The sequence below is a fragment of the Benincasa hispida genome, chromosome 9 (assembly GCF_027475165.1).
Source record: "Benincasa hispida cultivar pf3 chromosome 9, pf3_genome.v1.1, whole genome shotgun sequence".
NCBI lineage: Eukaryota > Viridiplantae > Streptophyta > Magnoliopsida > Cucurbitales > Cucurbitaceae > Benincasa > Benincasa hispida.
In genome coordinates this window covers 69,501,142-69,527,336 of record NC_143486.1, presented here as the reverse complement: position 1 = coordinate 69,527,336, position 26,195 = coordinate 69,501,142, and the positions used below count along the sequence as shown (strand labels likewise).

Sequence of the window (26,195 nt, the reverse complement as noted above, 5' to 3'; positions counted from 1 at the left end):
GTAAAAAAGATTAGAGTGAAGGATTAAAGATGAGGATTGGAGTGTGGTGGCCAAGTAAACCCTTTTTATAAGGGATTCTGGCACGAAAAACGAGGCTCTTCACCTAAGCCAAGCTAAGACATGGACGCCAGAAAAGCTTGAGAAGTAAATCTTGTGCTAGGCTCTAGCTAGAAGATTTGAGTCACCCAGCTCGAGAGAGGGGAAATTGTGGAGGGTGAAATTGAACCTAGATAACAAAATTAAATCCAAGGTTTGGGTAAAGACAGTTGAGCTAACAAGTGGGCTAAGGAAAGTCGGCTCGACAGGCAACCAGAAGGTGGAAGCTAAGCTAATAGACTTTCAAATAGTTTTTAGCTAATGCAATATTATATTTTATACATATAAAATGGTGTATGCATAAATAAGGAATATATATGTATATGTATATTTAAATAAAGAAATATATATGTATATGTATATTTAAGTAAAGAAGTATATATACACACACACATATATATAAGAATGAATGAGGGGGTGGCAATTGGACTGCCCACCCCCCTCCATGGGCGAAAGGCCAACCTGCAAGGGCCTGGCAAGATAAAAAATGGGTCTGCCGGCCCCCCCACCTTGATAAAAGTGCCAACCCTTTAGAGGTTGGTAGCTGGGCCTATGGGCCCAACTGACCTCTGAATGAGGTTAGCCCAAAGATAATGGGGGTTAGCTACCAACCCCCAACCCATTTCTACCCTCAATCGAACTTGTTTTTCATGGTTTTTTCCAACCATGCATTAGATTTTCAAGAAAAGAAACATCAATGGAAACTTCTTTTAAGATGATTAATTTAAAGACTATTCATTTATCTAATTTCGTTTGTGCAACTCAATTAGTATATTATTAAAGAAGCATAACACATTTAAGACTAACTATTGGTAAATCAAAAGTCATAATTCCACCCAAAAGTCGAGCATATTAAGGGTTGAAGTGCATAACATCACGGATAATAATGGTTCAGGTGGAAAATGGATGAATTAATGATTAATGATGGCTTGACAGCCGAAGAGACAAGCTATGTTACGACCTATATAATTCAAGGGGTACCGTCAAAGAGAGGCATGCCTTTCAACTTATATAATAAATGTTACCAGTTGACTCAAATTCAAACCCGATTCTAACTTGAGCGTCAGAGTGGGTTTGGCTCAACACCACACCGGTATTAGCTTTACTCACCTTTTTTGCCGGATATCCAATTATTCTCCTCCAAATACAATTTTACCGTTAATGCAATTTTCGGTATCAACATGGTACAACATTGCTTATATTTGAACATTATAGATGTAATGGTGATTTTTTTTTGGCAATAGTGAGTTATTGTAAAATTGAAGAGAAAAAGAGACACGACGGAAATACGAAAAATCGAGAAAATATAGTACTAAAATAAATAAAATAAAATAAGATATAAAATATAACAACTAAAATTGAAATTATGAAAATAGAAAAAATTGAAATAGGAAAATATAGAAAACTCTCTTTTAATTCGCTCTAAATTTTCTTTGATTTCTCATTTTTTTTCACTACTTAATCTAATTTTTGTTGATGCCTATTGCCCTTAATTTAATTGAAAGTATACTTATCTAAAAAATTATGTTATACAGTTTTTTAACCTCGTACATCCCGAGGTGTCTTCTTACTACCAATTTTTATCCACTTTTTTCCCGACAAAATAAATTTCGAATGAAGGCCAAGGGCGGGGCATCGAAGGGCGATGATAAAATCCCCGTAGACATGGATTCACCGCCATTAAAAACTCGCCACGTCAATCCACTACCTACATTTGCACAACGGTCGATTAAGAGTCAAAATTTGGTCAAACCTCTCAATCTTTGTTTCTTCTATTATTCCAGATTTCCTTTTTCCAATAAAAACGTTCTCTTAAAAAAAAAAAAAAAATCTTTACACTTATTTTTCTGGGTTCTAAAAACAGGGGGAATAATTGAGGGAAAAAAAAGAAAAATAAAAAAGGTCCGATTCAGAAATATATCCATCCCGATCTGATTAGTTCACACTCTCATGCTCCCGCCATTTCCTTTGCGCTCCACGGATCGGGTAAGCTTTCGTTCTCTCAACTCTCTTTGCTTCTTCAATTGGCTCTTACGATTCGTAATTATGGCGTTTCCACCAGATCCATTTCCTAATTCTTCCATTAATGATTTTGCTTCATCTTGATTATCCTCGTTGATGTGTGCGTCGATGGATTTGGATTTGAAATTAGCTCGATCTTTATTTCTTCTGCCGTTTTTGTATAATCTGAATCCTCATTGAGCTGTTTGTAGGTGTATTTTTGTTGTTTTCTATCCTATATCTTCTTTCGGATTTTTGGTGGTTTAGTTTTGAATAGTTGGAAGTTGAATGGATTTGATTGTTTAGATGTCGTTATTTAATTGCTGTGTTGCTGTTTCTATGCATGTTTATGTGTGGCGGTTTACTGTGGGATTGAGTAACTATGGAGAGTTCATTTACTCTGGTACTACCACTCTTAATGCTTCATGTTTTTTGTTGTAAGTGGATCTAAATCTAAACATGTGGTTTTGGTTTCTCTATGGCCGACCAACAAGAAAATATATTGAATACCTGTTGCATTTTATCGTGAAGAGAAGTAGCGTGTCTTGATCATCAATTGAAATTAGAATTTATTGAAGCTTTGTGTTTGGGAAAGAGCGGATTTGGTGTTGGATTATGGATTTGTTATGTTGTGTGTAGGATTTGAAACCGATATTTATGGGAGCTTTGTAGAGAGAGCTTAACGAGGACCGGGTAGTCTGACCCAACAATGCAAGACCTTAGAGCCAAAATCAAAATTGCTGTTCTTATAGCTGTGACCGTATGGATAAGCCTTGCTGCTACATATGGAATCCTAAAACCAATTGCTAATGGTTGTATTATGACGTACATGTATCCAACATATGTTCCAATTTCTTCACCGGTGGGCTTATCGTCAGAAAAATATGGGGTGTATTTGTATCATGAAGGATGGAAAAAGATTGATTTCAAGGAACATCTCAAGAAACTTAATGGAGTTCCAGTCCTTTTCATTCCAGGAAATGGAGGTAGCTACAAGCAGGCAAGGTCTTCTTCTTCATTTTCTGCTTCTTCTTCTTCTTTTATAATATAGATTTCTCGGACTTTATATTCCTTATTTATTTGACTGGAAGTCAGAAATTAATTGTAAATTTCGTTTTTTATAATCTGTAAATAGTAGTTATGATTTTCTTTTGGAAATTTTCTTGAATACAGGTGCGATCCTTGGCAGCTGAGTCTGATAGGGCTTATCAAGGAGGCCCTCTCGAGCAAACTTTTTATCAGGAGGCTTCCGTAGCTAAGGTGGAGGGCGAGACAGGCACTAATTTGGATGGCTTTCAGTTGCCAAACCACTACACGCGAAGGTTGGATTGGTTTGCAGTGGATCTTGAAGGGGAACATTCTGCAATGGATGGTGGTATACTTGAAGAACATGCTGAATATGTAGTACACGCCATCCACAGGGTATTTACTCTTCAAGTTTTGTAATCTAGTTGTCTAACAGATTACATCATTTTCAAGATTTTTTTCCTCTTTTCCACCAAAGTAAAAGGGGAGGGGTGGGTGCATGGATGTGTTATATGGTAGGAAGGAATATTGTTCCATCATTCACTCATTGCTCATTTGCATGTTCATCATTGATGGCACTCATTTGTTCTTTTCTGGGCCCCTCCATCCATTCCAGAAAATTTAGTTGGAAAAGGGACAATGAAACTTTTAAAATAATGTAAGTGGTCGAGATAGTCTTGAATGTATCAACATCTCTATAGGAACCTATGAAAGAGGAAGCAAGAATATTTATTGATTTTTAAATTTAGCTTGCTGGATTTTGTTATGCTGTCATAATGATTGACTTTAATCCAGATATTAGCCCATTCCTGCCAATTCCTTCGTGCAAGAATAATGCAACTAGTACCTTTTGTTCAGGCTATTTCTTTTTTTCTTTAATGTAATGGTTTCGCGTTGTAGATTTGTGCAATGAGTCTTTTGTTAACTTCTCCATTTGGTTACCAATCTACCTTGTTATGTGTGCAGATCTTAGATCAATATAAAGAATCTTTTGATGCCCGAGCAAAAGAAGGTGCTGCTAACTCTGCAAGTTTACCTAGAAGTGTGATACTGGTCGGTCATTCGATGGGTGGGTTTGTTGCTAGAGCTGCAGTTGTGCATCCAAGACTTAGAAAATCAGCTGTTGAAACAATTCTTACTCTTTCTAGCCCTCATCAGTAAGTTGCACTTACATGATGCTGAGAGCATTTTGGTTTGTTGATTTTGAGCCATCTGATGCTGAGAGCATTTTGGGTTTGTTAATTTTTTGCTTCATTTGGTTTTCACGTATTTTTCAGATCACCTCCTCTAGCTCTACAACCATCTTTGGGTCGGTACTTCACTCGTGTAAATCAGGAATGGAGGAAGGGCTATGAGGTTCAAATATCTCGAAGTGGGTACTTTGCATCTGATCCTCTGCTTTCACATGTTGTGGTAGTTTCAATTTCCGGGGGTTATCATGATTACCAGGTATATTTGCAGCCAATTAATGCATTGTGGGAAGTTTGTCTCGATTAAAGTACAATTTGGTCTTTTTAGGTTCTATTTTGAGGACAGTATTTTTCTCATGCATATTTGGTTTGAAAATTCATTAAAAAAATGCATATTTGGCTTAAGTACATAGAATCTATCATCTAACTTTTGACTTTGATGAAGGCTTGTGGCCTCGATATGTTTATTAGGTGAAAGAAAATCTGAGACCAATAAACACCAAAATAAATTCCTTTGGTTGTGTTACTCTCAAAAGATCAAATTTTAAGTGGTTTATGTTTCAACTATTCAAACTGTCAGAATCTCTTGTCTTCCCTAACCCATAGGAATCAAACACCCCAAATCTTAGTTGCAAAGAGACTTTGATTCCTACCCTTTGGACCTTGCCCACTTTCACCACAAAATGACTTTAATTCCTACCCTTTGGACCTATCATCTTTGGGATAATCTTGGTGAAGCCCACCAAAAGCCCTTAACAATCCTTCCTCCTCTTCCCGAAGACTTGGCTAGCCCACACCCTTCCTCCCCATTATCATTAATGGCCCCACCTTCTCCCAAAAATTTTCCTCTAGAATCATCTCATAGATCTTTAACTCTCAGTGATATGGCTGTTATCCTTACTGAACATGACCTTTGCATTATGGTAACTCCCTCTCAACCCCCACCAAAACCCAAAAAACACCATTCTACTACTGGAAATAGAATAAAATGCAAAGGGAGCTCCAAATTCTTCACTCATCGATACATTATGATAAATCCACTTTGGCCATTATGGAGGGCACAAACGCTAATCCAGGAAAATCATTTCTTGGAATGTTTGAGGCTTGAATTCCTTGAAAAAACGTGCCTTGGTTAAGAAGTCAATTCAACAAAATAATCCTCGCATTGTTATTCTCCAGTGAACCAAATTATCTGATGTAGATTCGTTTATGATCAAATCTATTTGGAGTTCTTCCTTCATTGATTAGACAACGCTTGATGCCATTGATTCCTTAGGAGGTATTTTAATCCTCTAGCCTGCTCCTGATTATAACGTCCAGGAGGTTATTACGAGAATCTTCTCTATTTCTGTTTACATCTCCTTGGCGTTCGATTTCTCTTTGGTTCACATCGGTATATGGGCCTTCATATAATGCTTACCAATCAGATTATCGGCAAGAATTGGATGATTTGTCCGCTATGGGTGGTGATAGCTGGATTATTGGTGGGGATTTTAATGTGACTCGTTGGTCCTGGAATAAATCTCACGATCATTCTATATCCTCAAGTATGAGGATGTTTAACCAATGGATATCTAATTATCATTTGTGTGATTTACCTTTGAGTAGTGGGAATTTTACTTGGTCAAGCTCTAGTTCTTCATGTTATTTGTCTTTGTTGGACAGGTTTTTTACTACGGGCAATTGCCTTGCCAAATTTGCAACTATGACTGTGCAATGTCTTGACAGAATTACATCTAATCATTACTCTCTGGTTCTCTCTTTAGGTAATATTGTTTGGGGTCCTTGCTTGTTTTGTTTTGAGAACTCTTGGCTACAAGTCCCTTCTTTTCGGTCTTTGGTGGAACCGAAACGTTGTTATTGGTTGGCCTGGTCATGGATTGATGATGAAACCTAAACGTTTAAAGCTCTTTCTTCGCGTATGGCGGCAAAACCAGGATAGTTTTGCTATGAGGCTTCCTTCACTTGTGTCTCAGCTTGACTATTTAGATAATCTGGAAGATTTCAATCCTCTTACTGAGGATGAGGTTTCTTCTTGCCGATCCTTTGGCGATCAGATTGAAGGTTTGACTACTCAAGAACATATTTCCTAGAGGCAGAGATGTAAGCTTAAATGGCTTCATGAAGGGGATGAGAACACTCGTTTTTCACCGTACTGTTGCTGCTCGTAAACAGAAGAGCTCCATTATGGAAATTCTCTCTTGAAATAGTCATAGTCTGGTAGCAACGAATGACGTTGAGCATGAATTCATTGATTTTTACTCGAAGTTATTTTCCAAAGATGGCAAGATCAACGTTTTCTTCTCACTAATATTTAGTGGAGTCGTATTAGTGCTGTACAGGCTTTTGATCTTGAACGACCTTTTTCTGAGAATGAGGTTTATAGAGTCATCTCTTCTTTGAGTGTTAGTAAGTCTCTTGGTCCCGATGGTTATACTGTTGAGTTCTTCAAATTTTTTTGGACTGCCATTAAAGGTGATATTATGTCAATGTTGACTAATTTATGATTCTAGTGTGATTAATGCCTTGTTGAATAAGATCGACATTTGTCTTATCCCGAAGAAAAGTGATTCAAAATTGGTTTATGATTATAGGCCTATCCGTCTTATTCCATGTGCTGAATGCTTATAAAATCATTGCCAAGGTTTTATCTAATCGTTTGAAGATTATTCTCCCATCCACCATTGTTGCCAATCAATTTGCTTTGGTGGCTAATAGGCAAATAATGGATGCTTCTCTTTTGGCAAATGAGTTGGTAGATGATTGGTTTCTAAATGACAAAGAGGGCGTGGTTCTTAAATTGGACCTTGAAAAGGGTTTCGATACTGTGGATTGGAATTTCCTTGATGCTGTTTTGCAAATTAAATGTTTTGGTCCCATCTGGAGGTCTTGGATTCATGGTTTGTATATCGAGTGCAAATTTTTCTATTATCATCAATGGTCAAGGGCAAGATTATCCCTTCTCGTGGTATCGGGTTGGGGGATCCGCGATCACCTTTCATATTTATTCTAGTTGTCAATTGTTTGAGTCGTCTTATGGATCATAGCACTTGCTACTTGTTCTATAGGCGATTCTACTTTCTTTTTGAACCACTTATAATTTGTTGATGATACTCTGCTTTTTTCTACTGCTGATCGTATTGTTTTGAGGCACCTTTTTGATGTGGTCCGAATTTTTGAGAAGGCCTCTGTCTTGGCTATTAATTTTTCCAAGAGTGAGCTCTTGGGGATTCATATTAGTGATGTTGATTTGGCTTGGATGTTGAACACTTTTGGCTATAATCAGGGTAACTGGCCTTCTACTTATCTTGGTTTTCCTTTGGGCGGGAACGCTTGTTCTTCTCGCTTTTAACAGCCGGTTGTTGAGCGGATTCAACATAAACTTCACAATTGAAAATATGCATATATCTCTAAAGGGGGGAGACATACACTTATCCTGTCTACGTTATCTGGTATCCCTACTTATTATTTTTCCCTTTTTCGTGCTCTTATGGTTGTCATCACATCTTTGGAGAATTAGTTTGTGATTTTCTCAAGGAAGGATCTCGTGGCGATGGTGGTTTGCATATTGTTAATGTTAATTGGGAGATTGTGTAGCATCCTAGATTGATGGGTGGTTTGGGTGTCGGCAATTTCCGTTATGAAAATTCCACTTTGCTTGCAAAATGGATTTGGCATTTTATTCATGAGCCTAATGCTTTATGGCATAACTGTATTGTGGCTAAGTACTATTCCTCTTCTTGTATTTGGCCTGCTGTTGTTTGGGGTGGTTCTTGTAAATCCCCTTGGCGGTTCATTTCACAGACCATTGATTTGATTGCCTCTCGTACACGATTTGTGTTGGTAATGGTTCTTCTACTTCCTTTTGGAAAGATCTTTGGCTGGATTGTGGTATTCTCTACAATGTTTGTCCTCGTTTATTTTTTTCTTACGCTTCAACCTGATTTTTCTGTGGCTAATGCTTGGATGGTTGATAATGAGGCTTGGAACATGTGCCTTCGCCATAATCTCAATGATTTGGAGACGGTTGAATGAGCTTCTTTGTCCCATATTTTATCATTAGTTAGGTTGCATTCTACGTTTGATTCTTCGTCTTGGACTTTGAATTCCTCTTCGACCTTTTCTGTGAAATCCCTTTTCGATGATTTGGTTGGGGTGGAGGAGCCTTTTATCAAAAATCTCTGTTATTTGGAAAGATTTTTATCCTAAGAAGATTAAAATTTTCCTCTGGGAGCTCAATCTTGGTGCGGTCAATACAGTACAGCTGATCATTTGCAACGTCAGATGCCTTATATGTCTCTCTCACCCTTTTGGTGTATTATGTGTCGGTGCAATGAGGATTCGGCACCTCACCTTTTTGTGCATTGCCCTTTTGCTCCTTGTTTTTGAACATTGTTTTGGAGGCTTTTGGCTGGTAGAAAATGCTCTAACCATATTTTTGATATTTTGGCATCTCTTATGGTGTGGATTCCTTTTGGTGGTACTAAAAGATTGATTTGGTTAGCTCTTACTCATGCTTTCTTTTGGACTCTTTGGTGCAAGCGCAGCGGCTGTCTTTTCAAGGATTCACCCTTTTAATCATTTTAGTTTATCTTATTTGATCTCCAATTGGAAATGCTTCTTGTAATTGCCTAATTCATTAATCAATGAAATCATTCTTTAAAAAAAAAAAAAACAACTAAGATTTAGGGTGTATTATATATCCCTCTTTGAGGCAAGGTTTTTTTTTTCAGCCCCTTGGCCTTGAGGTCGTTCTTTCCTCTCTTCCTAGTTTCTGTGGGGTAATTTTTTCCTGCCTGATCCATCTTTTGTACATCTATAATGCTACGATCTTCTCTTGTACATCTATTTCATATTATCAATGAAATGGTTTCTCGTTTCCTATCCAAAAAAAAAGAAAAAAAGAAAGTTTCAGCTGGGTCTTGTGGATAAGTTTTCAATTTTTGGAACTGGGATGGAAGAAAGATTCTTTTTTGGAAAATTCCTTGGATAATATGTCACTTTGTTAAGTTGCAATTTTGAATCTTATTTGGTTCAACAGAAACTTTAATGGTTTCTGAGTCCTGGGTCGTTTCAGGAAACACAATGGTAAACGCAAGATGTATTTTCCCAAAAGTTAATGAGGGCATGGCTGAAATCTGTTGAAAGTCCAAGAAAAGTTAAAATTTTAGCTTGGTTGGTCTTTGGTTCATTTGGAGGGCTTAAATTCAATCCTACAGAATAAACATCTTTCTTCTAAATAAGAGGAAAGCCACAACCTTATTTAGGGTATTTGGACCAAAAAAGATCAAAGAATCCTTTTTGGGCTTGCCGATTGACCAACCAATCGATTTTTCATTTTAAAAAACCTACTCCGACAGAAAAATCAGGTAAACCGACCAACTGGAGTCTGTTTGGTCAGTTTTGATTGGTCGGCTTCGTTTTCCAGTCACTTTTGATCACCCCTAGCTCTAATTGTGTGTGCTTTCTAAACTTTTTGTAGTCATAAGGATTTGTCTGTCAATGCTATTCTGTAAAGTAGGAATTTTTTATCTAGTTATGCTTTAAGAGTATTATGTTTCTGTTTCATTTATTATTTTTTCTTTATATTCAATGCACGTTGATCTATCCTCGTCTATAGGTAAGGTCAAAGTTAGAATCCCTGGATGGGATTGTTCCTTCTACACATGGCTTTATGATCAGCAGTACAGGTGTCAAAAATGTGTGGTTATCAATGGAACATCAGGCGATTTTGTGGTGTAATCAATTAGTTATACAGGTGAGTGAAATTTCTATTCGAGTTTGGAACTTTGCAAGAATGTAAGCTGTCTTTAAATTGTTCTGAAAATTTTCTTTCTTGTCTAGGTGTCACACACCCTTCTTAGTTTGGTAGACTCTGGTACAGGCCAACCATTTTCAGCCACCCGAAAAAGGCTCACTGTATTGACAAGAATGCTTCATAGTGGAATACCACAGAGTTTCAATTGGAGGACCCAATCACACACTTCTCAACAAATTGCTCATTTTCCTGCTAAAAACGTGGAAGATGCACCTGGTAATTTGTTGCCTGTTTTTGTGTTTGCACATTGATGTTGCTGCTTGTTTTTTCTTATAACATTCTATTCCAATGCATGGATCGAATTATTAGCTATTGCATGTATCAAAATAGTGTTTGGGAAAAAGGAAACAAGTTCACTTTCCTTTCTGAATTCATGGATCTAAGTAGTTGAGCTTATACTTTTGCATGCAAGAGGTTTTTTCTTGGTCTTTTCTATTAAGAATTTTTTGTTCTCTTGCATCGGATCTGTGGTACAAATTAGAAGATAGAATCAGGATCAATGTTTCTTGAATTCATTAGTTTTTCTTTGAAGTTTCAATGTACAAAAAAAGTTGTCTAATACAACCTCTGTATTTAGAAGAATGATAGCTACTTATATATTTCAGGATCCGTGGTTCTATCTCCAGATGCTTGTCCCAAAAGCGTCCATTGGAGTGATGATGGCCTGGAAAGGGACCTATATATTCAGACAAGTACTGTCACTGTTTTAGCCATGGATGGTCGCAGGCGGTGGTTGGACTTGGAGAAACTGGTTAGCTTCAGTAATAATTACATCTGCAATCTTGAGAATTTTGACTCAACATGTTATCATTTCATTTCTTGCATGACATCATATATTTCCTGATGTGAAGTCAGTCTTACAAGGCATTAGAGTATATTTCATACAACTATGAAATTTGTTTCTTATAATCAAAGAAAACCCCTTATAAGATGAAGCATTAGATGTAGTTTAACTAACTTTGTTGACTTTGCTATCGCTCAAACGGATTAAGTTTGAGGCCTTCCCCACCTTCTAAATCTTATCTAAGTTGACACTAATTTGCAATCTTCTCTCCCATTAGTTTGACGATATTTATTCTTGGTTTTACATTATTCCTTGGGTACAGGTTCTAACTTTTTGATCTCTGTAGGGGTCAAACGGCAAAAGCCACTTTATATTTGTAACAAACCTATTACCATGTTCTGGGGTGAGGCTTCATCTTTGGCCTGAAAAGGGAAAGTCTGCTAGCTTACCTGTAAGTAAAAGGGTTCTTGAAGTGACCTCAAAGATGGTGCAAATTCCTTCAGGACCAGCACCGAGACAGGTACTAGTTTTGTTTATACGGTGGATCTCTCTCTTCGACATCTTTATCTTTGTGGGCTAGACGTATGACGGTCTAGGATTTTATTCTTGTATTGATCTGTGCTATGCTTGTTAGATTGAACCTGGGAGTCAGACTGAACAAGCTCCTCCTTCTGCTGTACTGATGTTGGGACCTGAGGATATGCGTGGCTTCAAATTTCTTACAATTTCAGTTGCACCTCGACCGGTATTGATCTTCACTCAGTCATTTAGATTTATCCTTTCTACTTCCATAAAAAAACAGACAGTCTTATAAAAGAAGAATAGTCTTTAAGATTTTCCCTCTCTACTACAATAAGTTTCTGAAGTGGTTTTTTCGCCTGATTTCTTTTTCCATTCTTATAGATTTAGGTTGGAATGCTTACAACCTAAAAATGTTGATTTCTTCTTTGAATAATTTTATAGCGTGTGAATTTTACTTTTCTTTTTGTAAATGAGCGAAATTAGCTTATTTATTTATTTTTAAAGAGCAATGTGTAAAAATTAGTGTGCATGTATTATAACTATTTTGATGTCAGACTGTTTCAGGCAGACCTCCTCCTGCAGTTTCCATGGCAGTTGGGCAATTCTTTAATCCTGATGCAGGGAGGGTGAAAATCTCACCTTGGTCGATGCTTCTTTCCAAGTACTATAATGATGTAAAAACCTCATGAAAATGCTTTCCTTAAGTTCTCCAATCACTCTGTGTCAACTTGATGACTAGACTATTTTAAAATTAATTGTGGTGTAGGACATATTTGTGAAGGAGGATCATTCTCTGGTGTTGAATTTATCATTCCCCATTAGCTTAGGACTTCTTCCAGTTACCTTGCAACTTGAAACAACTGGGTGCGGAATTAAGAGTTCTGGATTTTCAGATGATCAAGCCGGTGATATCGAAAACAATAGTAAGTTCAATGCTTTCTTGCATACATTATGACTTATGTCATGTTTTTTATGTATCTATGTTATGAATACTGTAACTTGCAATACATAAATTTATATTCTAGACATGGATTTCTTCATTTCCTTCCATTTTTTTCCAGACATGTACATCTTTCTATAGCTCTTATAAATCATATTCTCTCCTCTTTTGTTCAACGGGGGAAGTCTTTTGTAGCTCATTTGGTTCAGACTTTTGCCCTTCTTTTATAAATTTCATACATCAATGAAATTTGTTTCTTATCCTTTTTTAACATGAGGCGAGATTTTTCATTAAATAAGTGAAATGAAACTAGTGCTTGAAGATACGAACTTCGTAAGAGAGTGAAAAAAGATCAGAACAGAATAAAAAAGAATCAACAAAGAGACCCATCAAAGAACGAAATACTGAAAAGATCACAAATTTCTTCCATCATTTTCTTATTTCAATAAATTATATGTTTTGTCATCCTACACTTAGCTCAATTAGTAATTTACATATACCCTCAACCAAAAAGGTCAATGATTCGAATCTCCCTCCGCCAGTTGTTGTTTTTTAGATGAGAGTGATGAGAGCATTTCATTGATAAAATGAAATTACAAAAGGGCAAGGAATGCCATGAAGACTACAGAAGACAATTCCATCGAGAAATAAGAGAAGTAAGGTCGTAAACTCGTAATCACAAAAGAATGAGGTGAATTTACACCAAAATAAAGCTATATATGTAAGGAGTTAGAAAAAGATGAGAAATCCCTAGCTTTGTCTTTGAAGATGTGTCAGTTTCGTTATAGTCAAATGTTTCAAAGGAAAGCTTTAAAGAAAAAAGTCTACCTGACCTCTTTTTCCCTCTTAAAAGGATGACCATTGAGGAGCAAATAAAGAAGGATAAGAGAGTCATTTGAAAAGACCATGTGATAGTTGAAAGCCTCCAAAGACTTTGACCAAAAAGCACGAGCAAAATCACACGTGATGGAAAGGTGCATGGTAGTCTAGCTGGGGCACACCATCTAGGAGCAGAGACGATCCATGGAGCTATTTTGATCAATACATCCACTGTGTTAATGCAACCGTGACCGAATTCCCAGAGGAAGAATTTGACCTCTTTAGGTATGGGGCCTTTCCATAAGGTTAGTATAGATTCTTAAGGAGGAGGAGACCAGTGGAAGAAAGCTTGCTTTATCAAAGTTGTATATATTCCCTAGGGAGTTCATAGGCCATTTCCCATAGTCCTCCTTCGAGGGATTGGAAGGAGAATAAGAATTGTGGATAGCTGAGCTCATTTCGTTATCAGTGAGGTGTCTTCTCAAATGTAACTTGCAATACATAAATTGTTGTTGAACTCGAAGAATATATATATATATAAATTGGTTTTATTCCTCCTTTTCCTTGTGGGTGAGGACTTTGATGAATATTCTATCGGGATAATTATAGGATGAAGACTTCATTGATGTATGGGAGTTACAAAAGTCTTCTCCAATTGGACAAAAGAGTATAGGGAGAATCAAAGGGAGATACCTCTGATAATGGAGGTAGATTACAAGTTTTTAGCATTTAGATTTGTGAGGCTTCTGTTTCCTCTTCCAGATCCTCCTACCCAAGTCATGTAACATTCAGCCCAGAAGTGTAAAAGTTTTCAATGCTTCAGTGAGAAATTCCCTTCGCCCCTCTTTTGTACATCTCAGGAAATTTGAGCTTCCAAATAATCTCGGAGACGACAATTTGATCCATGAATGAAAGTAAAGAGCAACACGAGAAGAGAGGGGACATATATTGGCCTGTCTCGGATTCCTAGAATACAAATACATTTCATATGCTCATCATAGGAATACTAGCAGTATGATCGAGGAGTTCCTCCTCAATCCGCCTCGTGGGGTGAACGGTCGCTTTTTATGGCTTGCTCAGGTGTGAGTGATCTTATGGAGTTTGTGGGGTGAGCAGAATAATAAGACTTTTAGAGGGAGGGATAGGGACCCTAGTGAGGTTTGGTCTTTTGTTTGCTATCATGTTTCTTTGTGGGCTTCGATTTCGAAGACTTTTTGTAACTATTCTATAGACATTATTTTGCACAGCTAGAGTCCCTTCTTGTAGAAGGATGCCTCTTTTTGTGGGCTTGGTTTTTCGTATGCCCGTGTATTCTTTCATTTTTTTCTCAATAGAAGTTGTTTCTATAAATAAAAAAAAAAGAAAAAAGAAAAAAGAAAAAAGAAACATCCAAATATTTATTTAATCTTCCATTGTGCAACCGAGCACATAAAAATTGATTTCTTTTTTAGAATTTTTGTTATTGCAATCTATTTTGTAGGCTCAAGATTTGATTTGTCTGTGAATTCCATGCTTCGAAGAGATTCCTGTTTGAAGAGGCAGCAGCCGGGAAGCCTTCTTATTCCTTCTGCTTGATGGTCTGGTCTTGCATTTTTAGTAGTCTGTCTAGGCTTAATTCAGAGTTTCAAAGTTTGCCCATCTCATATGTTACGTACATCCTATAATGCCTGTCAGATGTCACAAGCCATTCAAACTTCCTATGCATCAATTAACACACGTATGTTTTTTTGTCTATCAGAATAGTTCAACTGATAAAAATTAATTGGTTTAAGGTACCTCTCATGGGTTCTAATCCCCCCAACCCCAATCCAGCTCCATATATATACATTTCATCTATTCCGCTGCTTTTTTACGACCTCCCCAACAGCTGACTGCTCCTTCTTGAGATTTTTCATTATCATTTCTGCATGTTGTCATTTAGAATTGTAAAATTAACTATCCCATAAATCATAATCATTGCTAAATTTTATGAGATCCATTTTTGTGGAGGTTGAAAGATTTTTTTTTTTGAAACGAAATGAGCCTCTTTATTAGAATAAAAAGAGACTAATGTTCAAGGTACAAGAGAGTTATACGAGGAGCATGAATAACAAAAAAAAAAAAAAAGGAAACAGAATGAAACAAACAAAGCAAAACTAAAAGAAAGGATCAGGAAGCGCACCCAGGCATCTTAACTAGGTTGACACCCCCTTAGTGCCCTCATCATTTCCATACAACGGTACAAAGGCCAAAGAAATACAAGAAAATTGATAAAGCGATAAACCGAAAATAAATCTAGACAACAAGCCTAAGGAGTCGGGGAGATGAAAGCCTGCCAATTCAAATTTATATCTTGTATAGAGAAGTCCTCGAAGTCACTGTTTAAGGAGCACCAGGCTGAAGCATTTCTTTGAGCTGAGTCAAAACGAGCCCTCCAACAAGTTTCTTTATCGTGAAAAATTCTTTGATTTCTTTCAAACCATAGATCTACTAGAATAGCCTTAACCATATTGATCCATAATAATCTTGGCCTCTTTTTGAGAAAGGGGCCTAATAGGAGTTGGAGTATGTTGCCTCTAAAATTATCTCTAAACACCCCGACGAAGTTAAAGATGTGGATAAAGTTCCACCAACAGCTTTCTAGGTATGGGCAATTGAAGAAGAGGTGTTGCAAGTCCTCTCCTGCCTTTTTGCATAAAGGGCAAAAAGAAGGCGATAAACAGGCCGAGTGGAGTTTTCTTTGCATGACCGAGGAGCAGTTTAGGAGACCAAAGAGCATTATCCAGATTTGGATGTTGACTCTCCTCGGGCTCTTAGTCTTCCATAAAGCCTTGAAAAGGCTTTTATCCATTGGGGACGAAGGGGAGAGATGTGCAATGAGAGATTTAATTGTGAAGAAACCTGATGCTTCCAAAGACCATGATCTTAGATTTGGGCTAGCTGAGACTGATCTTTCTGAGAGGACAAGTAGCAAGGCCTGAAAATGAATTACTTCCTTCTCTTTAAGCAAACGGCAAAAAATGATGGACCAAGAGTTCAGAGAATGATCTCAATGAGAAGCTATTGAGCCCTTGGCAATAGGATAATTCTAAACAAACTTGGATAGAGTGTGGACAAAGGGGTTGAGTCTATCCAAGGATTAGACCAAAAACCTGTTCGAAAGCCATCGCGGAGGTTGAAAGAATTATAGTCGTCTTTTTAGGAGATGGAGTGGAGTTCATATGGAGACCATGTTCTTCCTCATGAATTGCTTTACATAAGTCTTTTTTGTAACGATGAATCCTATGACCTTTCTATAATTATTGACAGTTGGAGGTTTTCTTGCTCATTTGGCTTTTGTCTGCTCTAGCCTTGTACATTTCATTTGAAAGAAAAAAAACAGTTTCCCAAGTGTTTTTAGCACCCTTCATTGTAAAAGTGGACATCATATGAAAAGAAAAGGAGGGGATGAAACTGACATTCATTTGAAAGATCTCTTATTATTCCTCAATTTGCTGTGTTAATAGTTCAAATTTCATGGATATACACTTCATATTCATATCATTTGCGAACATTATGGAGCAGAAATTTCCTGACTATGTTTAGGGTTTAAACTTTGGCAGTTCTCGTGTTATCATCTGCAAACGTCTGTTAGGTGTTTTATTTCGCTATAAAGTGAGCATAAAATGTTTATGGTTAATCTACTAAGTACCAACCACTTTTATGTTACTTCGCGACTCATCATGGACTTGTGAAAGGAACTCCCTATTGTTGAGAGTTGGGACAGAGCTTAAATGACATTTTCATGTAATTATTCATCCACCCTGATTCACTTTTTTGGTAATCCAGGGCTGTGCAGACTGCGTTGTTTTCCCCCTGTAGCACTCTCTTGGGATGATATATCTGGTCTTCATATTTTCCTGAATCTTCAGAGTGAGACAATTCTTGTTGATTCCTCACCAGCACTCTTGAGTTCTAGTGCAGGATCTGAGAAAACAACCGTTCTATTGTTGGTATGAAGTTTCTTCCAGAATTCTTCTTTTATTTGTCCTTATGTAATAAAAATAAAAAAATGTTGATCTTGTTAACTCTTTTCATCTCTACAGGTAGATCCTCACTGTTCATACAAAACAAACATTGTTGTCTCTCTCAGTGCAGCTGCCAGCAGATTTTTGCTTTTATATAATTCACAGGTAACAGGCTTATTAATATCCGAAATATGTACTTGCTTATTTCTTTAGCCACTAAATGTTTCACATTATTCCCCGTTGAAAGAAGAGTCCTGCATATATTTATTTTATTTTTATGCTTCATGTTTTATTTTATCTTTTTTTTTTTTTTTTAAATATTTGGATGAGAAACCAAACTTTCATTGAGAAAGATGAAAGGATATACAAAGGACGGAAACAAGCCCAGAAAACAAGCAAACCCCCACACCCAATTACAAAGAGGGGTCCCAATCCAAAAGAATGAGGCTTTGATAGTTACAGAAAAGAAAAAAAAACGAAGAAAAAAACTCCATTAACAGATGTCATAAAGAGAAATTAAGTTGATAGTTACAAAAAGAAGTTCTTCCAATTCGTTGAACATGTTTCCCTCTCTTAGATGGAGTCCATTCATTAACAAAAAATTAGCTAAGATATCGTTAAACCGTCTTTGCTAATTGTTAGCTGCCGAATGGCACTCTTGTGTCAGCTAGCTTAAATTAAAACAACACTGAGTGCAAATCTTGATTTTCCGTTATGCTTTTCAAATGCTTCTCTTCTAGTATTCTTCCTCCCTTTTGAGTTTATGATATATTTTTGAATTGTTTTCGTTCTCTCATTGGTGAAGACTAAAGAGTCTTGGGGAAATCTTGGAAGAATCTTGGAGCTGAAGTTTTTATTCATTGATTAAAATGAGTTTATAAGCTTCCTTTAAATAGGCTCAAAGGGAAAAGGCTTATACACACCTAATTAACTAACTAACTTAACCTCCTTTAAATAGACTCAAAGGAGAAGGGTTTTGTTACGCCTATTCTAAAATTAAAACTGAATTTAAAAAGAGAATACAATCTGTCATTTTACAAGAAATGTCCAAAATACCCTCAATATCCCTACATCAACTCGGCCCCCTTAGAATTAAACTCGTCCTCGAGTTTTAAGTTGAAAGCTTGAGCTCATCCGAGGCTTGATAAGGGAAGATGTCTGCAACATCGAAAGTATTGCTTATGTTGAATGAAGATGGGAGGTCGATCTTGTAAGAATTATCACTATACTTCTCAAGGATAGTAAATAGTCCGAGCTTTTCGTCATTAAGTTTGTTGTATGCTCCTTTTGGCAAGTGGTCCTTTCGAAGATATATCATTACAAGGTCTCCCGGCTTGAATGAAACATGTCTTTTATGACTATCCGCTTGTATGTGGAGGTTGCTTTCTCTAGGTGGTCAAGGACTTCCGAGTGTAGTTCTTGAATACGTTCAGCAAGTTGTTTAGCTTCTTCGCTAATATCTACGTTAGAATGAAAAGTTGTAAGATCAAAAGTCAAATGAGGGGGTCTAGTGTATACAATCTCAAATGGACACTTCCCTGTTGATCTATTCTGCATGTTGTAAGTAAACTCTGCTTGTGCAAGGTTAGTGTCCCATTGTTTTGGTTGATTTCCACTTAGACATTGAAGCATATCACCCAATGTTCGGTTTGTAACTTCTGTTTGACCGTCCGTTTGTGGGTGGCTTGAAGAGCTAAATTCGAGGTTAGTACCAAAACGTTTCCACAAATTTTTCCCAAAAAAACCTCATAAATTTGACATCTTTATCAGACACAATTGTCTTTGGAATTCCATGAAGCTTGACAACATCTCGAAAGAAAAGATTAGCAATGTTCAAAGCATCATATGTTTTCTTACAAGGTATGAAATGAACCATTTTGCTAAACCTATCCACAACAACAAATATAAAGTCAAACCCCTTTTGTGTCCTTGGCAACTCTAATATAAAATTCATCGATAAGTCCTCCCAAATGTTAGTAGGGATTGGAAGAGGAGTATACAAACCGGTGTTTTGAGTGTGACCTTTGGAGATTTGGCAAGTAAAGCACCTTTTTACTAAATTGTTGACATCTTTGCGGAGTTGAGGCCAGAAAAATCGTGTGGCAAGGGTTTCATCGGTTTTGTCACGGCCTAAATGAGCTGCTAGACTGCCCGAATGGGCTTCCATGATGATAGCCTTGCGTAGAGATCCTTGTGGGATGCATAACCTATTACCACAAAATAAAAAACCATCCAAAAGGTGGTAGTCCTTAGGAGGAGAGTTAGAGAAACATTTATGCCAAATATCATGGAAATCAGAGTCATTCTCACAACAATTTGGTAGATGGTCAAAGGGAATAATTTTACTTTGAAGCATGGTAAGGAGAGATGACTTTCTACTCAAGGCATCAACAACTTTGTTAGTGATTTCAGATGTATGCTTGATGATAAAATCGAATTTTTGACCCTCCTAGGCAAATCTTGGTTTCTTTGAAGTAATTGATGCAGGTTTTCAGGCCTTTGTTGAATTTCTTGCAGCTGATCTTGATTGTTTCAACCAGCTTGGAGTCCGGCTAATGCTTCTTGATGAGTTTTTGGTTGATTTTCAACCATTCTTCCTGCGTCCAAAGTCAGTTTTTCAATTGCTTGTTGCAAACCTGCCATAGAACTTTGCATAGCACTCATATGATCCATGATGCCATTGATGGTAGTTTCTAGATTGCCTAATCTTCGGGTGGTGGTTTGAGGAGAGGTGGAAAAAGATGCTTCGCATCATTAGAAGAGAGAGGGAGAAGAGTGGGGAATTTACCGAGCCCTTTACTCGTCATGAGGCCCCTTCATGAGGTCGCTCTAATACCAAATGATAAAGACTAAAGAGTCTTGGAGAAATCTTGGAAGAATCTTAGAGCTGAAGTTTTTATTCATTGATTAAAATGAGTGATAAGTTCCCTTTAAATAGGCCCAAAGGGGAAAGGGCTTGTACACACCTAATTAACTAACTAACCTAACCTCCTTTAAATAGACCCAAAGGAGAAGGGTTTTTTCACACCTATTCTAAAATTAAAACTGAATTTAAAAAGAGAATACAATCTGTCATTTTACAAGAAATATCCAAAATACCCTTTTTACAAGAAATGCCCAAAATACTCTTAATATCCCTACATTACTCATTCTCTCACATGCATGCATTAGATTTGTCTAACATATTCCAAGTAGGTTTAGAAATCTTACGTTAGGCATTGTTTTCTTGCAGATAGTTGGTTTTTGTATTGTTGTTGTTTTCTTTGCACTGATGCGGCAAGCGCAAGCATGGAATCATGATTTTCCCGTACCCTCAATGCTGACAGCTGTAGAGTCCAACTTGAGAATACCATTCCCATTTTTTTATTTGGTCATCATACCTATTTTACTATCTTTATTCCTATCGCTTTTAACTTCTCAACCGTTACCTCCTTTGGCTATCTTCATCACAGTCTCAGTAGTCTGTTATTCATTTGCAAATGCTACTGTCATTATTGTGATTTTGGTATCCCAGCTGATTTTCTACATGATGGCGGTTGTGCATGTTTTCATCAAGACAAGGTCAGATTTTTATTCCGTTGTACAATTCACACAACTGGAATACTAATTGAATAGATGATATCTTAAGCATTTTCTGATAGATGAAACTTCTTAATCGAACTACACTAGGAAGGGGACGGGTAGGCTATTGGAGTGTCAGTGGTGTAAACATATTGGTACTAAATAATCAAAGGGTTTAAGGTCATTGATTCATTCATCACGCTGGCCAGTATATTAGCCATCTTTCTGAATGCCTATTACTGCATGCTTATGTGCCTGATTGACTGCCTGACATGTTGCAGGTGGCAAGTGTGGGAAGGAAATGTTTGCTTTGTGCTGTTTAGTTGGTTTGGCAAACTATTTTCACGTTTTCAATCATCCAAGGTGTGATTTTATCTGTGATAATAAATGCAGTTAATCATTTACCGTTCATAGTATGCTAGAACTAGATCTTCGCCAGACAAACCAGACCCTGTTCAAATGTTTGTCATCTTTATTTCGAGTCATGATGTGTTGTGTGCTTCGCTCGAGTTGTCCAATAACTATAATGTGCATTTACCTTTACTCGTTTGGTTGTGAACTAAAAATGAATTGAACAATCATTTTCGTGTGGACTTTCAGATTTTCTGATTCAGCAGTACTATGCCTGTTTGGTGCAACGAACCTTGAGTATCCGAACAAGGGTTCCCAAGTGTATCCTAGTTCTGTTTCCATAAGAAACTATGTTGTCCATGACTTGGACTATCATGTATGTTAATAACTTATCATATTAATACTTGAAAAGGAGCTTGTTTCCAAATTTATACCTTTGGGGAGAATCTAATTCTGAGAAGCATAGAATTTGTTGTCCCTTGTTGTCCATTTAACTTAACTTGCTTCTGTTTCGATAGTGTAAGGTTATGAGCTGTTGATTTCCAATTTGATCAGATTATCTCACTCATTTTGTAATAGGTTATAAGGGTGTTGGGAGTCAATCCGTTACTGGCTACTGCACTTTCTGCTATTACCTTGGCATGCTTTATTCACCCGGCTATGGGATTGTTTTTGCTACTCGTTTTCCATGCTTTCTGTTGTCACAATGCCCTGTCCAGGTACTTGTAAGCTGGCCCTTTTCATCATTATTTTGTCTTTTTGTGGGGGGAGCCTTTTTCCCCCATTTTTGTTTTTTGTTTTTGTTTTTTTTGTGTGTGTGTGTGTGACGAGAAACAGAAAAGTTATCATAAGAAAAGCCAACAAAAACACCCTGAGGGCAAGGGGTTGTGGGGACCCCTACCCAAGGAACTAACGAAGGAGAGCCTTCCAATTGTTAATAATTAAAAAGCTATAATTACAAAAGAATTTGGTATAATTTGTGCACCACCAAGTGGCTGTATGTCATACAATTTTTGTGGAGAAACCTTAATAATGACACCATTTTATTAAACCGGAAATACCCATGTACATGTAAGTTGACCCTTCCCATCATTATTTTCTTCTCTTGGGGGAAACCTTAAAATGCCTTCTAAGAAATGTAATGTTATTAAACTTGAAATGAATCGAGAAATATGAATATCAAGATTTCACCAAAAATCATTGGTTGAAAAAACTACGACTATTAAGGGTTTCTACAACAAAATAAAAAGTAACTGGCATCCGGGACTAAGATAAGGTTGTCAATCTCGTATGATACACACAACTCACATATTAGTAGATCAGAACGTGTGGTTGAATAAAAGATTTATGGCATGTACATTTCCGATGGTTTGATAGAAGGAAACGCTCAATAGTGTGATAATGGGGTGGCAAACAATGAAAACAAAATGGGTCTGGTCGATGAGATCAAAAGTTCTGGCAGCCAGTTTGAATAGAGTCCTTGTACTCCTGTGATGGCATGAAATCTTTGAGAACTGATGGGAAAAAAAAAAAAAGTCCACCTTCACAATACGTACAATCTTAGAAAAGACACTTTATTATTCTCTTGCACTTGCCTGAGTTCAGATTTTCATTTTCTCCTATGCCGCTCCAAGTGTTATTGCGTCATTTTTTTGACAGCTTCCTTTTGCAGCCATGTACGAAGCAAAAAATTACAAGGTGGAAATGGTTCTCAACAATCTGCATTTCCATTGCCCAATAAATTGAACTTGAAGGAGTCTATTGAAGATAACCTTTCCACCAGTCCTGGCTCTTCAAAAAGTTTTGGGGAAACACAATTGGAGATATTTCATCATTGTCATGGCTTATTGATCTTGCATCTAGTGGCAGCAGTAATGTTTGCACCCTCACTTGTTGCTTGGTTGCAGGTATGATTATGAACTAAATGATTGTCGAAATCTTAAGATATTATTTTCGTCTGAAATCTTTAGCATGACATAGTTTCTATTTGACATCATTTGGGGAAAAAAAGTCTTTTTATTTGTGGTTCCTTTTCTGTTTAATTGGATAAATAACAAAACAACATTGTTTGTTACATGTTTTTCTAATTGCATAGTCAAGTTCCTGAGTTTTTGGAGTTATCCTCCATTCTCCTCTCTAAAGAAAACGACTCTGATTTTTCACCTTGCATTTAAACATCTTGTGGGTTTTCATATTGCCTATTCTTTGGGATTGCAGAGAATAGGGACAAATCAGAGCTTCCCATGGTTGTTGGATTCTTTCCTTTGTACTGGAGTTATCCTCCACGGTGTCTGCAATTCAAAACCCGAGTTCAATTCCTATTTATTTTCCTTCTTTGGCCTATCACGGGCAGAAATTAGACTGGACTTCATCTATTTAATTGCTGGAAATTATACCTACATCTGTAGCCTGGCTTTGGCTCCATATAAAGTCTTTTATGCCATGGCCGCCATAGGGGCCATATCGTTAGCCTTGAGGATTTTACAGAAGAGGACCAGGGAGAAGTTAGAGCCCCATTTCGGCGGTCGAAAGCACTCTCACAGACATTGAGAACAATAACAAACATCAGCCTGAGTTTTATAACTGGCATTAAACCAGTTGCTCCCATTTGCTTGGTTCTCTAAAAAGGTTCAGATTTGTAATGGTTGTTCTAGCGACAAAACTTGCCATAGATTACATGTAATTGCAAAATAGGGTGAGAATTAGATCTTATGAGTCTTACAAGAGGCTGAGGCGTTTTTATCACATGGCCATCCCAGCTTTTATTCTTTTTTTTTTTTTTTTTTAAAAAAAAAAAAAAAAACACATTTAATTGTATTTTGTTCTGACATATGAATTTGGAGAGAGTTTGCTTTGGTGTTGCGGCTTGACAGGTAGCTAATTCGTTCGTGTATTGTAGAACATTAACAAAGTTGATTATCGAAAAAGAGGTACGCGTTTTTTCTTTTTTGTTTCAAAAACTTCATTTGATTGTAGTTTTTCCATGTCTGTAATTGTATGTGCATTTGATCTGTCAAGTTAATGCTCTTCTTTCCTACATCGCAAATACATAAGCTTCCAGATTTGTTTTGGCCTTTTTATTCCATGAGATTAAAATATCTAACATTTTGGTCGATATTATAATGTCTTAACCGGTTGAGTTATATGAACGTCAACATAGTTAAACTGACATAAAATTGTACTATCAATCTCGAGGTTAGAAGTTTAAATCTTCCACTCTACAAAATGACATAAAAAAAGAGAGAGAAAACTAGTCGAGTTATGTTCAAGTTGTCCAAATACATTTTTGTTCGCATAACAATAAGGGTTGTAATGTGCAGACAAATGATTTGCATTTATTTTTAGTTAATAGTTTAACCTTTTGGTAATTATTGCACATGAATTTCTATTTAAAATAATGTAACAATGTCTGTGATTTATATATAATGCTCCAAACTTTCGTTTATCTGATTTACAGAATGAGATATGGCGGCGCCATGTGTTTCTTTTTTTTTTTTTTTCTCTTTAGGTGGCTTCTTTGTTAGGTTGTCATTTTCAGTTTCTCTTTCTTCTATCATTGTCTCAATTGTCGGTCCTCCTAAAAATATCCCTTGTAAACAAAAATCTTGTGTGTTTGAACAAAAGGATTGAAAGGAGATGAAATTATAAAAAGGGATGAAGTATATGCACTATTAAGGTTAAAAATCTGAGAGACTGAATTGATTGTGTGACAAAATTGATCACTAAACTGACTGAAATAAATTGAACTAATCAAGTTCAAAAAAAGAAAAGGTCCAAAACGAACCAAATGGCAATAATTCAAGTTTATAATTTATGCAATTGAATCGATCGAGATTAGTTGAATGAATCAACACAACTTAATTGCTTGCAAAAACATAATATTGTATTATATGAAGACTGGCCCATAGGTTGCAAGGACCGAGTGATAAATGGTATGTATATATAATTTTTTGATAATACATCGAGTGAGAGATTTGATAATCTGATCTTAAGGTTAAGAGTACAAATTTTAAGTCACTTGAACTAATGATAAATGATAATTATATGAGCGATTTTTTGTTGAATTTAATAATCAACTAACATCCAAAAGTTGACAATATCATTGGGTGAAAAATAACACAATAATTTGATGTGTTCTATAATTACATATAATAAAAAAGACATTTGCAAATATAGTAATCAAATTCAAAGTATTTGTAGATATAATACAATATAAAAGGATTTGCAGCAAAATTTAGATTTTGTTTTCAAATTCTATTAGTGATAGACTATATTACTAATAGGGATCTATCAATGATTCATATCATTGATATGAGTCTATTAGCGATAGAGTCTATCACTAATGGATTTTGGTATATTTACAATGCTTTAAAAATATTGCTATACACTCTAGTAGTGCTATAAAATACAACTGCCTTGACAACAAAAAAAAAGTTGAGTTGATTTCATAAGATTTTTACGACTATCGTGTCTAATAAAGAGACAATGGATACAATGAAAATATCACGTACATAGCATGTATTAAATAGTGGTTAAAAGGGTCCCAATTTAATCATTTTCGCTCCTATTATATTATTTTTTGAAAGTTATAACTTGATCGCTTTTTATAGTCTAAGAGTACAAAGTTTCTAATTACCGCTCTAAGTTTTTTTGAAAGATTGACAGAAAGTGCAATCTTTCATATCTTTGCTTACAAAATTTCTTAACTGAATTACTATCAATTCACTATGCTGTTATTGAAGAATATTATTTTGGTCTTTAAATTTTGAATTTTGTTTATTTTGATTCTTGAATTTTTAAAAATATTTATTTTAATTTCTAAACTTTTAAGAAATATTTATTTTGGTCTCTGTTATTATAATTTTGTTAATTTGTTAACAAAATGGTATTTTTGGATGACTAAGTTATCAAATAAGATAACCACATTAAAAAATTTACAAAGCGATTTTCTATAGAATAACTTGAAAGTCATTTTTCGTTCAAGATTTCGATTGTTCACTGTTTTGGCGTATTGGGTGTTGGAATTTTACTTCACCTTTATCTTAATCAACACATCTAGAGCCTAAACATACAAGTCGTCTTACATTTTTGTTTAAGTTTT

At 36.3% G+C, this 26,195-nt stretch overlaps 1 protein-coding gene across 4 annotated transcripts; it reads left to right on the top strand.

The window, feature by feature from the left end:
- The first annotated feature begins 1,873 nt into the window (after nucleotides 1–1,873).
- Nucleotides 1,874–24,038, top strand: LOC120084702 (phosphatidylinositol deacylase). 4 transcript variants are annotated; one of them, XM_039040511.2, is made up of 19 exons: nucleotides 1,874–2,082; nucleotides 2,737–3,097; nucleotides 3,271–3,519; nucleotides 4,090–4,280; nucleotides 4,401–4,572; nucleotides 9,934–10,071; nucleotides 10,158–10,347; nucleotides 10,737–10,882; nucleotides 11,262–11,435; nucleotides 11,550–11,660; nucleotides 11,992–12,111; nucleotides 12,204–12,360; nucleotides 17,004–17,167; nucleotides 17,261–17,347; nucleotides 20,415–20,743; nucleotides 21,025–21,106; nucleotides 21,674–21,813; nucleotides 22,767–23,001; nucleotides 23,312–24,038. In XM_039040511.2, exons 2-19 carry the CDS (start codon nucleotides 2,807–2,809, stop codon nucleotides 23,642–23,644), a joined length of 3,309 nt encoding a protein of 1,102 aa, XP_038896439.1. In that variant the 5' UTR covers nucleotides 1,874–2,082; nucleotides 2,737–2,806; the 3' UTR covers nucleotides 23,645–24,038. The 4 variants fall into 4 exon arrangements, with proteins under 4 accessions (XP_038896439.1, XP_090174384.1, XP_038896443.1 ...); XM_090318258.1 differs by having other exon boundaries at nucleotides 1,926–2,082; nucleotides 2,737–3,102; XM_039040515.2 differs by having other exon boundaries at nucleotides 1,932–2,082; nucleotides 10,758–10,882.
- The last annotated feature ends 2,157 nt before the right edge of the window (nucleotides 24,039–26,195 follow it).

Bases quoted from the DNA above. Each gene is read 5' to 3' on its own strand.
- LOC120084702 (XM_039040511.2), top strand. From the start codon at position 2,807: ATGCAAGACCTTAGAGCCAAAATCAAAATTGCTGTTCTTATAGCTGTG. The intron at 10,883-11,261 runs GTTAGCTTCAGT...TGATCTCTGTAG, and splicing joins GGTTGGACTTGGAGAAACTG to GGGTCAAACGGCAAAAGCCA. The intron at 21,814-22,766 runs GTACTTGTAAGC...TTCCTTTTGCAG, and splicing joins TGTCACAATGCCCTGTCCAG to CCATGTACGAAGCAAAAAAT.